This window comes from Eretmochelys imbricata, chromosome 8 (assembly GCF_965152235.1).
Source record: "Eretmochelys imbricata isolate rEreImb1 chromosome 8, rEreImb1.hap1, whole genome shotgun sequence".
Lineage (NCBI taxonomy): Eukaryota > Metazoa > Chordata > Testudines > Cheloniidae > Eretmochelys > Eretmochelys imbricata.
In genome coordinates, this window is record NC_135579.1 from 50,534,246 (window position 1) to 50,547,700 (window position 13,455).

A 13,455-nucleotide genomic window follows, 5' to 3' on the forward strand; every position below is an offset into this window, starting at 1 on the left:
ACTGGCTGAGAGTAGTAAAGTCCCTGGGTCTATAGCTTCCAGGGAGAGTAGAGAAGGAGCAGCTGGCTCCCTCCTTACTCCTCCTGCTGTGGGTTCTGTCTGGGTCTTTGCTCTGGCCCCTCTCGCCCCCTCACCCAATCTGAGAGCAGCCCCTCCCCTCCAAATGCAGAGTGCTTAGCTCCAGAGTCCAGGGGGTGGGCACAAGGAGAGTGGCAGGAGACTCCCCACCACCTGCCAGCTGACTGCAGCCCTTGTCCCCCTCGCACCTCCAGGCCCTGGCCCAGCCCCCACCTTAGCTACGCCACCCTCCCCCTATCATCCCCAACCCCCAGCTCAGCTGTACTGCCCTCTCCCGGCACTCCCAGCCCCCACCCCACCAGCCCAACCCACACCGCAGCTGTATGACCCTCGCACAGCACTTCCCAGTCCGCACCCCTCCAGCCCCTCCCCCACCCCACCTGTACCATTTTCCCTCAACACCCCCAGTTCAACTCCTACCCCACCAGCCCATCCCCACCCCAGCTGTACCATCTTCCCTCAGCACCCCCAGTCCAACTCCCATTCTAGCTGTACCACCCCCCCATATCATTCCTCAGCCCACCCCCCCACCCCAGCTGTACCACTCCCCACCACTCCTCACCCCACCAGCCCATCCCCCACCCCAGCTTACCATTTTCCCTCAGCACCCCCAGTCTCCAACTCACTAGACCATCCACCACCCTAGCTGAACCACCCACCCCCGGCATCCCCAGCCGCTAACCCAGCATCCTGGCTCAATGCCCCCCACAAACCGCCTGCCTACTGTTTGGATATGTGCCATACAAAATGGCCAAAACCCGTGTCTCGTGACCCAAGGCCCACAATCCTTTGACGGTTGGGAACCAGAGCTCTACAGCATCTGTCACTGGTCTCAGTGAGAGGCAGGAGACGGGCCTTGGGCTGGAGACCTCTGAGGGAAGCCCAGGTGCTGCAGAAGTGATGTTGGTGACTCAGGTCTGTCTTCCCTTGGAGTCAGTACAGCAAAGCCCCAGCATGGTGGTCTGAGGCACTGACCTCCTGGAGGTTCAAATAGTTGCATGCTACGTAACAATGGAGTCCTGGAGCACTGGGGACCTCCTCGTGCTTTTCCCCAGGAGTTGGGATATGAGTGAGCACCTGTGGCAAACCCCAACTCAATGGGTTATGCTTTTCCTGAAATCCCCTCCACCGTCTCCAGACAGTGGAGGTTATTCTTCATGTGTTGTCCCGTCCCCCCTCCCCCAGAGGCAGGGCCATTTTGTTTCTCTGGGATTCTGGCTAGGAGAGGCTAGAGCCAGCCTCCCTTTTCCCCTCACTCTGAGGGGGCTCTCCTTTCCCTCTCTTCCTCCCAGGAGAGCGAGGTGGACCCAGGAAGACAAAAGGAGGAAGAAAGGGGACTCCCAAGTGGGTGGGCCTTGGTGAGCTCCCAGGCTCAGCCCTGGTAACTGGCTGGTCTGATATCAGGGCACAGGGCCTTTAGGAGGTCACTGGTCCACCCAGATTAGCATCCAGGGCTACGGTCGATGCTAAGGCCTTTGTTCCATTTATTGACTGGACACCTCTAGCTTGCTGAGCGACCTTGAGGCTCAGACCTTATTGAGTTTATTGTCTCAGCACCCATAGCTCGCAGGTCTGGTCTCCTGGGACAGGCTGCCATAGGTCACTGGCTCAGCTTCACCATCTTGCTGAGATAATTTTGAGGCACAGCGTTGTGGGATTCCCCACCTCTAGCTTGCTGGGCTTCTGTCAAGGCACAGGCCTGGGGGGAAATCATTGGAACAACACCTCTATCTTGCTAGCCTGATGTGAAAGCACAGGCCTCTGGGACATCACTGGATGATGCAAAGGCACAAGACTCTGGGAGATTAGGGTTAGCTCACTCATCTGATGTCAAGGGCTCTTGTGAGCTCATTTGCTGGGCACCTCTAGCCTGCAGGCCTGATATGAGGATTTCATTTAAAACCAATTGAAATCTGTGCCAACAGGACTGCATAAGATGGAGGTGAAGGAGGGGAGAAGGGAGAGACAGCAGTGAAAGGAGGGAATGGGGGGAAGGCAAGGAAGGTGGGGAGCGGTTCTGCTGCAGTAGATGTCTATCCTTCCAGCAGCAGCAGATTTTGAACCGCTTTCTGCCACTTTCAGGGGCACTGCATTGGGAGACCCCACCCGGGTCACAAACAGTCAGCATGCTGAAATTTATCTCACCAGGGAGCAGGAGGGAAGGTGGGGGAAGTTCTGGAAGTAGCACAGTATTCTCCTTCTATTTCAGATCCATCCATCCATCCATTAGCTTTAACAAAATTTGGCTTTCCTTTTGCTGGTGGTGGGGAGATCAAGCCTGGGGTCTTGGCAAATGCTCTCTGCAGCAGCTTTCTCTCCTTATTAGAATAATTCTTTATTCCTCTCCCGAGGAAGAGGTTTCAGATTTCAGCTCAAAGGTGGGAATATTAGATTTCAGGGCCTCTGGTGCCCTGAGCGATCAGACCCGAATGGATCGGTTTGCCATTCCTCGCGGTTAGCGCTGCGGGATTAGTGCAGGGCTTTCACATCCCATTCATTTCTTTCTGAGCATTGTTTTCTTTCTGCACGTGCACCCCCTTCCCCCCGTTCCAGCTCTCAGGCAGGGAGCCTCCTGCCTTGCTCAGACTTGGGTTTGGCTGGAGAGAGGCTTTTTTCTCTTGTACTTTTGTTTGGATTTAAATGCAAAGAAGCTTTGTGTTGGTTTGCTGGCATCTCCATCGACTGAGCGCCCCCTCTTACCCACCCCCAGCATGTGAAAGCAGGTCTCTTCTCTGAGCAGATTCTGCTGCAGCTCCCTGGACATCTCGGGGACATGGAGAGTGGTGGAAGCTGCATGCCGGGTGCAATTGGATCAGAAAATGAGAGAAAGGGGTCAAATGGTGTAACTTGCACCGAACTGGTGCAGAGCAAGGCTCCAGTTCACCCCTGGGTCAGTGCAGAGTCCAGCTCAGCTATTGAGCTCTCAGGGCCATGTCTCTATCTAGCCCACTTTTACAAGATACCTGCAGGACCCACAAGAAATGCATCAGCCCACCCCCCATCACTGGGCCACCCCCGGCATGCCCTCTCTGCTGGAGGCTCCAGCAGGGGAAGAGAGGTGCAGAGGAGGCGGGACATGAGGGGGTGTTTTCTGCTCTGGGAGTATTCACCAGGGGGGCCATGCAGTTGCTTTGTGGCCCCTTTGCACCAACACAAAGGAGCTGCAGGATAACTGTGAATCCAGCTGCTGGCATGCAAGCCAAGTGTAATTTACACACCAGTGGGTGCACTGGGGGAACAGTAGGAAAAACAACTTATAGGAGCAATGGAGCTGCAGAACAGTGCCAAGCCTGCACAGTGCTTTGAATGTGTCAAGTGCTGCATGGGGGCTGTCGCTTCGTTACTGATGATTGTTATTTTTTGAATTCTCTCGTGGGGCTGCAGCCTGCTCTCTATTGCACTTATTCAGTTTCGAGCCACTCCAGCAAGTCATTCTGAATTCAGACTGGCGGAGCAGAGAGCAAATTCCGATCCTCTAAACCAAATCCTGCACTTCCTAAGCCACCCTCTCACATCTCTGTTGGGATCCGGAGGATCACTGGTGGATAGCTCAGTCAGTTGCCTGCACTGATGCCCCCTCAGTCCCTCCTGTGACCTGCCTGGGGTTTCCTGAGGGCTGTAATACTTTGGTCTGATTCTAGTTGCTGGGCTTAGTGTGGGACTGGCTGGATGGAGTTGGTGGCCTGTGAGATACAAGCGGTCCAACTGGATGATCTAGTGGCCCTCTCTGGCTTTAAACTCTATGACTCTAAGGATTGCTTAGGGTGTAAATAGGGCAGAATCTTGCCCTGTGCATCTGTCGTACCCTGGTATACATCAGGCACAGCTCCACTGAAGTAGTCAGAGTCTCCTGGGCGTAAATCCGGACACACTGAGGTCAGAGTCATGCCCTCCCTCAGAAGAAATGCCTGCACTTCCGAGGGCTGAGGCAAACACAAGCCACACTGGTACTGCAGCTGGCAAACCGGTGTTGCGATAGCAGAGGCAGAGCCATGAGGTAGAGTAGCAGATTCGTCCATTGAGAGTAGAGTTTAAGCTTGCCCTGGGGTATGTCTACCCTGTAATCACGGGGTGGAATTGGGGCACGTGCAGGCACATCCAAGCCAGCCTAAGTGTAGCTAGCTCGGGTACTGGAGTAGTGAGGCCGTGGAGGTACGGGGTTCCGCGTGGGCTAGCCATGGGAATAATTACCCAGCATTCCTGGGAGGCTTGTACAGCCTGTACTGATGGGCAGGCTGCTACCGCTTCACTGCTATTGGTAGCTGAGCTGGCTAGAGTAAAGCTGTCTCCAGTCTGTCTACAGGCACTGCAGTCACATCCGCCATGCAGTATGGACGGACACTCAGACAGCATTGCTGGCCCTAAGAATGTGTTTGGCTTTTGGTTTTTCCCTCTCTTTTTTTCCTTTCCCTCCTTTTCCAGCAGCAAAATGAAAAAAGGGAAACAAGGAAAAAGCAGGAAGGGGCAGAGGGAAGAAAAACTTATTTAGTTTTGTAAATTTTTTTCATTGAAAACCTGGAAAATGTCAAAAGAAACCAAGATTTTCTGCAAAAGTTTTCACTGGGGCCAGGGAGGCAGTTTTCCATTGGAAAATGTTCCCAGTGGGAAATTCGGAACCAGTGCTACTACAGCCCTGGAACTGTAAGAGGAGAGAGGGCGCTGAGGGTCAGGGTTGCCGTGCATTGGAACAGGGCCCGGGGAATGCTCACGTGCTTGTACTATGCTTGGCTCTGACCAGGGCTGTTAGCCCTGTGACTTTTGTAAGCATTAAACCCACATACAGTTTTCAAGAAAGAAGCAAACACCTTAATGAAAAGAAAAGGAGGACTTGTGGCACCTTAGAGACTAACCAATTTATTTCAGCATGAGCTTTCGTGAGCTACAGCTCACTTCATCGGATGCATTCAGTGGAAACTACAGTGGGGAGATTTATATACACAGAGAACATGAAACAATGGGTGTTACCATACACACTGTAAGGAGAGTGATCACTTAAGATGAGCTTTTAGCAGCAGGAGAGCGGGGGGGAAGAAAACCTATTGCAGTGATAATCAAGGTGGGCCATTTCCAGCAGTTGACAAGAACGTCTGAGGAACAGTGTGTGTGTGTGGGGGGGGGAATAAACAGGGGGAAATAGTTTTACTTTGTGTAATGACCCATCCACTCCCAGTCTCTATTCAAGCCTAAGTTAATTGTATCCAGTTTGCAAATGAATTCCAATTCAGCAGTCTCTCGTTGGAGTCTGTTTCTGAAGTTTTTTTGTTGATTTTTTGTTTTTTTTTTTGTTGACTTTTAGGTCTGTAATCGAGTGACCAGGGAGATGGAAGTGTTCTCCGACTGGTTTTTGAGTGTTATAATTCTTGACATCTGATTTGTGTCCATTTATTCTTTTACGTAGAGACTGTCCAGTTTGACCAGTGTTCATGGCAGAGGGGCATTGCTGGCACATGATGGCATATATCGCATTGGTAGATGTGCAGGTGAACGAGCTTCTGATGGTGTGGCTGATGTGATTAGGCCCTATGATGGTGTCCCCTGAATAGATATGTGGGCACAGTTGGCAACGGGCTTTGTTGCAAGGATAGGTTCCTGGGTTAGTGGTTCTGTTGTGTGGTGTGTGGTTGCTGGTGAGTATTTGCTTCAGGTTGCGGGGCTGTCTGTAAGCAAGGACTGGCCTGTCTCCCAAGATCTGTGAGCGTGATGGGTCGTCCTTCACGATAGGTTGTAGATCCTTGATGATGCGTTGGAGAGGTTTTAGTTGGGGGCTGAAGGTGATGGCTAGTAGCGTTCTGTTATTTTCTTTGTTAGGCCTGTCCTGGAGTAGGTGACTTCTGGGTACTCTTCTGGCTCTGTCAATCTGTTTCTTCACTTCAGCAGGTAGGTATTGTTGTTGTAAGAATGCTTGACAGAGATCTTGTAGGTGTTTGTCACTGTCTGAGGGGTTGGAGCAAATGTGGTTGTATCGTAGAGCTTGGCTGTAGACAATGGATCATGTGGTGTGGTCTGGATGAAAGCTGGAGGCATATAGGTAGGAATAGTGGTCAGTAGGTTTCCGGTATAGCGTGATGTTTATGTGACCATTGCTTATTAGCACCATAGTGTCCAGGAAGTGGATCTCTTGTGTGGACTGGTCCAGGCTGAGGTTGATGGTGGGACAGAAATTGTTGAAATCATGGTGGAATTCCTCAAGGGCTTCTTTTGCATGGGTCCAGATGATGAAGATGTCATCAATGTAGCGCAAGTAGAGTAGGGGCATTAGAGGACGAGAGCTGAGGAAGCGTTGTTCTATGTCAGCCATAAAAATGTTGGCAAACTGTGGGGCCATGTGGGTACCCATAGCAGTGCCGCTGATTTGAAGGTATACATTGTCCCCAGATATGAAATAGTTATGGGTGAGGACAAAGTCACAAAGTTCACCACCAGGTTTGCCGTGGCATTATCGGGGATACTGTTCCTGACGGCTTGTAGTCCATCTTTGTGTGGAATGTTGGTGTAGAGGGCTTCTACATCCATAGTGGCCAGGATGGTGTTTTCAGGAAGATCACTGATGGATTGTAGTTTCCTGAGGAAGTCAGTGGTGTCTCGAAGATAGCTGGGAGTGCTGGTAGCGTAGGGCCTGAGGAGGAAGTCTACATAGCCAGACAATCCTGCTGACAGGGTGTCAATGCCTGAGATGATGGGGCGCCCAGGATTTCCAGGTTTATGAATCTTGGGTAGCAGATAGAATATCCCAGGTCAGGATTCCAGGGGTGTGTCTGTGCGGATTTGTTCTTGTGCTTTTTCAGGGAGTTTCTTGAGCAAATGGCATAGTTTCTTTTGGTAACCCTCAGTGGGATCAGAGGGTAATGGCTTGTAGAAAGTGGTGTTGGAGAGCTGCCTAGCAGCCTCTTTTTCATATTCCAACCTATTCATGACGACGACAGCACCTCCTTTGTCAGCCTTTTTGATTATCATGTCAGAGTTGTGTTCTGCACGGCTGAGGTTATGGAGGAAGTGATTCTGCTTTTCCACAATTTCAGCCCGTGCATGTCGGCAGAAGCACTCTATGTAGAAGTCCAGTCTGTTGTTTCAACCTTCAGGAGGAGTCCACCCAGAATCCTTCTTTTTGTAGTGTTGGTAGGAAGGTCTCTGTGGATTAGTATGTTGTTCAGAGGTGTGTTGGAAATATTCCTTGAGTCGGAGATGTCGAAAATAGGATTCTAGGTCACCACAGAACTGTATCATGTTCGTGGAGGTGAAGTCATCATCATGAATAGGTAGGAATATGAATGGAATGTGCCTGACTAAGGTGCCTAATGTCAGGGACTCAAGTTTGCACATATCGTCGACACTAACTGAATATTTAATAATTAAATCCTCTGAGACCCTGAGCTGGGAAGCGCTCAAGATCGGCAGCTGGTTATTGCTCTAGAATGTTTATACCCCCCCCCCACTGTTCCTCAGACATTCTTGTCAACTGCTGGAAATGGCCCACCTTGATTATCACTACAATAGGTTTTCTTTCCCCCGCCTCCCCCCCCGCTCTCCTGCTGCTAATAGCTCATCTTAAGTGATCATTCTCGTTACAGTGCGTATGGTAACACCCATTGTTTCATGTTCTCTATGTATATAGATCTCCCCACTGTATTTTCCACTGAATGCATCTGATGAAGTGAGCTGTAGCTCATGAAAGCTTATGTTCAAATACATTTGTTAGTCTCTAAGGTGCCACAAGTCCTCCTTTTCTTTTTGCGAATACAGACTAACACGGCTGCTACTCTGAAATCTTAATGAAAGTAGGGGATGGTGTGGGGGGCTTGACTTTGGAGTCATTCCTCTCTGTGTGAGTGACTCGGGTGTCTCCACGGGGGGCTCAGTAAGCAATGAGGAACCAGTTGGTGGGACTCAGTTCTGTGTCTAGTCAGCAGGTGTCTGTCTTGCCCCCAAAAGCCACATCTAATTTCCACCTTTGTTGGCAGTCTCAGCAGAGACACCAGGGATTGCTTGTGTGGAGCAACCAGGCCATCTCTCTAAGGCCTCTTGTTGGGATAGAGTGGGGATGCTTGCGCTTCTGTTGTTATGACCAGCAGGTTCCAGTGCATTCCGTCTCGCAACTTTCACCAGCTTGAAAACTCCACTGCCCAGAAAGGGCGGGACTTTCAAAAGCATGCAAGTGAGGTAGAGCACAAATCCCATTGGCCATTATTGGGACTCATGCTCTTGAAAAGCCCAAAAAATGGGTCATGGATTCAGGACTGTTGTGGGGCGGTCATCCCGCTCTGTCTCAAAAGGGTTAAAGCCAGCCCTTGGAGAGGGCTGGGGCTGAGGGAAAAGCCTAGGCTGATTGGGAAGGCAGCCACAGCTGGGGCCACATCCCAATCAGGCCACAGCTGACCCTATAAAAGGCCAGTGAGCCAGGAACTCAGGCAGACTCTCTCTCTAGCTTCAGAGAGAGGACTGGCTGCCTGGGAGAAAAGGGTACCAGGGCTGGGGAGCGGCCAGACGAGCTGGGGAGCTCCAGCCTGGAAAACCCCCAGGCTGCAGGCCTTCCTAAAGGCTAGGAAAGGTACTAGGGCTACAGAGGGGTAGCCTGGGAATAGGCAGAGGCAGCTGATCAAACCCTGCCTTGCCAATGATGAGTGGTTTACAGACTGCAGTCTGCCCCAGTGAGCAGGGGCTAGATGGTGACTGGCAGTAGCCACTGAGGCAAGGTGGAGATAGAGGGTAGGGGGGTTCCCCTGGGTGGGGAGAGCCTGATTGTGGGTTACTGCTGGGGGCAGAACCCTGAGGGAGAGGGGCAGTAGGACCCAGGAGGGACATGGGGGCCAGCAGTGGGCGAGACACCGGCCTGCAGAGGGTGCTCCGGTCTGGAAGCACTAATTCCCAAGACAACCAGCAGGAGGTGCTGAGCTGGTGAGTCATTGCTTCACTACAAGGGCCAAATTCAATCCTGGTGTAAGACCCTGCTCCACCAGTTTCTTTGGATCTGCACCTGGGTTTGAATGTTGCCCTTAGTCTCTGGGGAGGAGTCAAGACTGTCATGGCATGAGCATCACACATCTCAGTTGGATGCACCAGGTCAGGAATACATTTAGAGGGTACCCAAGGCTGTAAATGAGAGTTTTATCTCAGAATAGACGTTAAAGGAAACAGCAGCTGAAATGATCGGATGACCCAGGTGTTGGAATACCAAAGAACCTGATCCAGCGAGGTGCCAATTGGCTCTTGCAAGGCACTGAGTGCCTTCAACCTTCCTGAAAGTCTGTCTTGCCTCTTGCATCAGACACCTTGTTTGTGATTGCTAAGAAAACTGAGACATGAGTATTAGCTGGGCTAAACCATTAGAGGTTGGAGGTAGTTACTTCCCCGCATCTCTCTCTTAATGATACTGAATGCACTTGCAATTCCAGGTGGCGTGGTCCTCAATCCAGCCTATTATGGCATGCCTGGCCATACCAACACCATGATCCACGAAGTAGGACATATCCTGGGACTCTACCATGTCTTTAAGGGAGTGAGCGAAAGGGAATCTTGTGATGATCCCTGCAGGGAGACTACACCTTCTATGGAGACCGGAGACCTCTGTGCTGACACAGCCCCTACCCCCAAAAGTAAACTCTGCCGAGATCCAGACCCTACCAATGACACTTGTGGTCACACCCACTTCTCCGGAACGCCGTTCAACAACTACATGAGCTACACAGGTAACTGGAGGAAATTGTTATTGTATCAGCTAGAAATTCAACTGAAGAAACCAGAGTCCTATGTCCAAAGCGATACAAGGGTAAGAGCTAAGCCCCTACAGACTGGTGCTTTGGCCTGCACAACCACCGCGTAGTGGTACGATTGAATTCATTACCCTGTGCAACTGTTTTGTGGTGCCGCTGGCCTGAAAAGGTGCCATACAAACATATAACCAATATCTGTTCTGCTGCTGACAGTCAATGAAATGGGCCAGATCCTAAAGACCTTACTGAGTTTTTACTCAGGCCTAGCTCCTCCAAATTCCAATTGACTTAGAGCTCTGAGGCAGAGCTGCTTTAGACACAGCAGCGGCTTTGATGAGTGAAGAGCTGTTTGCAATACCTGGCTGGCAAATATTAGGGTCGATAATAACGTGCTGTTATGCATGTGCTAAGCTCAATGTAATCAGATCTCATGCTCCAGGGTATAAGATTGTCACCGGCTGGGCTCAGGAAGGAGTACATTTCCCACGCACCAGCCACACCATTGCACAGTGGGTTGATTGGCTTCTGGGACTCCTCACCTTCCCTGGCAGCATCAGGTCATGGCAGGCACTGGATGCAGGATCCTACGTCAGATGTACTATGGGCCCATGCTGTGGGCTGGAAGCTCAGCGGATGTAAATTGGCATAGCTCCATGGAAGCCAGTCCAATACCACTGGCTCTGGCTCTGTGCTCCTTCTGTGCGTGTGTTGGAGGAGCGCAACAGATCAGGCAGAAATGCCTGGCCTGCCTCATCATGGCAGCCACGCAGTGTCACTGGCAGCAATGCCCTTCTGTCCTTAACAAGGTCTGAGAGCCACTGATTTTTATCCATCTGTTCATTTTTTTTAAAAGAACCTTGCAGTATGCTCAAGTCCCTTGTCTTTCCCGCACAGCTTCATCCCTATTTGGCTTAATAAGGGCATTGGCCATCCGCATGGCTCAGGAAAGCACCCCTGTGCTGCGGAGAGGTCTAGTCAGGAAAACAAACAGCTGCTGAAATAGTGCCATCTTGTGGCCGACTGAGAAATAACATGAGGAGTCATGTAAGACAAGCCATGGGGAATCTCTCTAGCCCAGGGCATTTGTGTTCTTCGCGGCTCCTTCAGGAGAGCCTTAAAACAGGACTATATTTAGTAATTAATACTGCTAATGACCACTTATATAATGCCTTTCACACAAGGATTTCAAAATGTTTCACAGACCAGTCAGTCCCTTCCCTCCTTTCTCTCTCAGACGATGACTGCACGGACAGTTTTACCCCCAACCAAGTGGCTCGAATGCATTGCTATTTGGATCTGGTGTACCAGCGGTGGAGCCAGAGCAGAAAGCCCACTCCAATCCCTATGCCCCCGGTAGTCACTGGGCAGGGCCAAGACTCCCTCACCATCCACTGGCTGCCTCCCATTAGTGGCGTTCTCTATGAAAGGTAAGAGGCATTGTCACTGAGAAGGTCCCATGCTTGGCTGAGCATGCCAGAAAACCGGCATAAATTAAAACGTGCCGGCCTGACTGATAGCCTCTTGCTTCTTCTAGATCACTTTGGCCAGGAACTGGTTTTGTAGTCCTACCACTGACCTTGGCCCATACCTGGATCCCTAAACAACTGCCTGTACTTGCTTCCACTGGGAATTGCCTGTCACCATTTATTTGTCCGTGGTTCCCTAGGAAAAGTCATTTGGCACTGAACCAGGGAATTTCAAAAGTTAGTGAAGGTGATGAAGATGAGTTGGCAAAACCCTCAATCTCTTTGCCAACTGGCAGACCCTGCCTGGTTTTCGTGTGTGTGTTTTGAGTGGGTGGAGAGCGGGCAGCTATTTGTGCAGCTGCCTTGTAGAAATAGAGGAACGAGGCAACCCCCCCAGTTACGTTCACTAGAAAAAAACGCCTGGTTACAAGTTTACTACTGTGATGGCAGTGTGTGCTGGGGTGTCAAGCAAGCATCCTCCGAAAAGCATTCCACTATTGGGGGGGCTCAGAGAGTGCCAAAGGGTTGTGTGCCATCAGGAGACAATGCCAAATGCAACCTGAGAGCGCAATTACTGAATGAAAAAAGGGCTTCACTTAGCACTTACTGGATAAACTACTGATTTATGAGGAGGGAATATGGTCTTGTGGTTAACGCACAGGACCAGGAGCCAGAATGTTGGGATTTGGATCCCTGCTTTGTGACTTCGAGCACGTCAGTAATATTTTCAGATGTCAGTATCTTAAGTTAGCCCCTTCAGTTCCTAGCTAGGCACCTGACTAAAAGGAGCCTGACTTTCAGGGGTGCTGAACAGTCACATTCATCTGGAATTGTGGAGACTCATTGTTCTCAAGATCAGGCCTCTTTTGCCTGAGTGCCTGACTAAGGTGCCTAACGTCAGGGACTCAAGTTTACACATATCGTCGACACTAACTGAACATTTAATAATTAAATCCTCTGAGTCCCTGAGCTGGGAAGCGCTCAAGATCGGCAGCTGGTTATTGCTCTAGAATTGGCATCGCATACATTTTTAAAAATCGCATAGGCCAGGGTCCTAATCATGAAGTCAGTGAAAACCCAGTGTGGCCCAATTGATAGAGCACTGGACTGGGATTCCGGGGACCTGCTGTCTAGTCCTGGCTCTGCCACTGGCCTGCTGGGTGACATTGATCAAGTCACTTCCCCTCTCTGTGCCTCAGTTTTCCTATCTGTAAAATGGGGGTAAGGATATTTATGTCCTGCATAAAGAGCATTGAGACCTATTGATGAAATGCGTCATATAAGAACTTGGTAATTTATTTATTACTCCCTTTGACTTCAGCGGGCTTTGGAGAGGACTGTATGTAATCTGTCCTTTTCTTTATTAATGCCCTGGGAAATGTTTGTATAGACCTGAGACTGACAGTAGCCAAGGCCCTGATTCACTAGTCTATCCATGTTCACCAAAGCACTTATGCCTAAAGATGAGCGCATGCTTGTGCTTCTTCGGTCCCATTGACTTTAATGGGACTTACACATCCTGAAAATTAAGCATGTTTAATTGTTTAGGTGACTAGGGCTTAAATATTGTCTTCATTTGGGGCCTTACAAAGCTTAGCAGCTTGTGAATACTGTGAGTTACAATGGCAGTGCAAAGCGGTTGTGCCCATAAGCCATTTGCAAAAGAATAAGAATAATACTTCTCTAACAGCTACCAGCTCAAAGCCCTTTGCAAAGGTGAGTGAAGTCTCACATCCCCCTGAAAGCATTTTACAAATCTGGCCTTTCAAATGCCTTTTAATTCATAGAAAATCGATGTCTGAGGACATCCTGCCCAATTAGGGAATAATTGCTCCCTAGCTGCACCAAATGGCTCATATGCCATTTGGGAGCCAGAACAGCACTGTATATGTCACACAGTGAGGGCACAGACAGGTGTCTGAACCATCAAATGGGCTTGCATCATTAAAAGAATGGCCCGAGAAGGAAAGCGGAGGCTTATGATTGAAAAATACTGCAGCGTGTTCAGGACTAACTGAATGGAATGTTTTGACATTGTCTTTAGAGCAGGAAATACTGCCCTGGTCCCTCGTTAGCTTAATGCTGACACTTTAATTAAACATGATCGCTTATTTGTATTATGGGGGCATCTAGAGGCCAAAGCTGAGTGCATGGCTCCACTTGTGCCAGGCTCTGTACGTACACATAGTATGAGACGTACTTTG

General features: G+C 50.1%; 1 protein-coding gene across 1 annotated transcript in view; it reads left to right on the forward strand.

The window, feature by feature from the left end:
- Positions 1–13,455, forward strand: part of PAPPA2 (pappalysin 2) — a 170,531-nt gene that overhangs the window by 55,340 nt on the left and 101,736 nt on the right. Inside the window, exons 4-5 of the mRNA XM_077825344.1 lie at positions 9,468–9,761; positions 11,020–11,212. Coding sequence (XP_077681470.1) covers positions 9,468–9,761; positions 11,020–11,212 — 487 coding nt within the window. The remainder of the gene's footprint in view (positions 1–9,467; positions 9,762–11,019; positions 11,213–13,455) is intronic.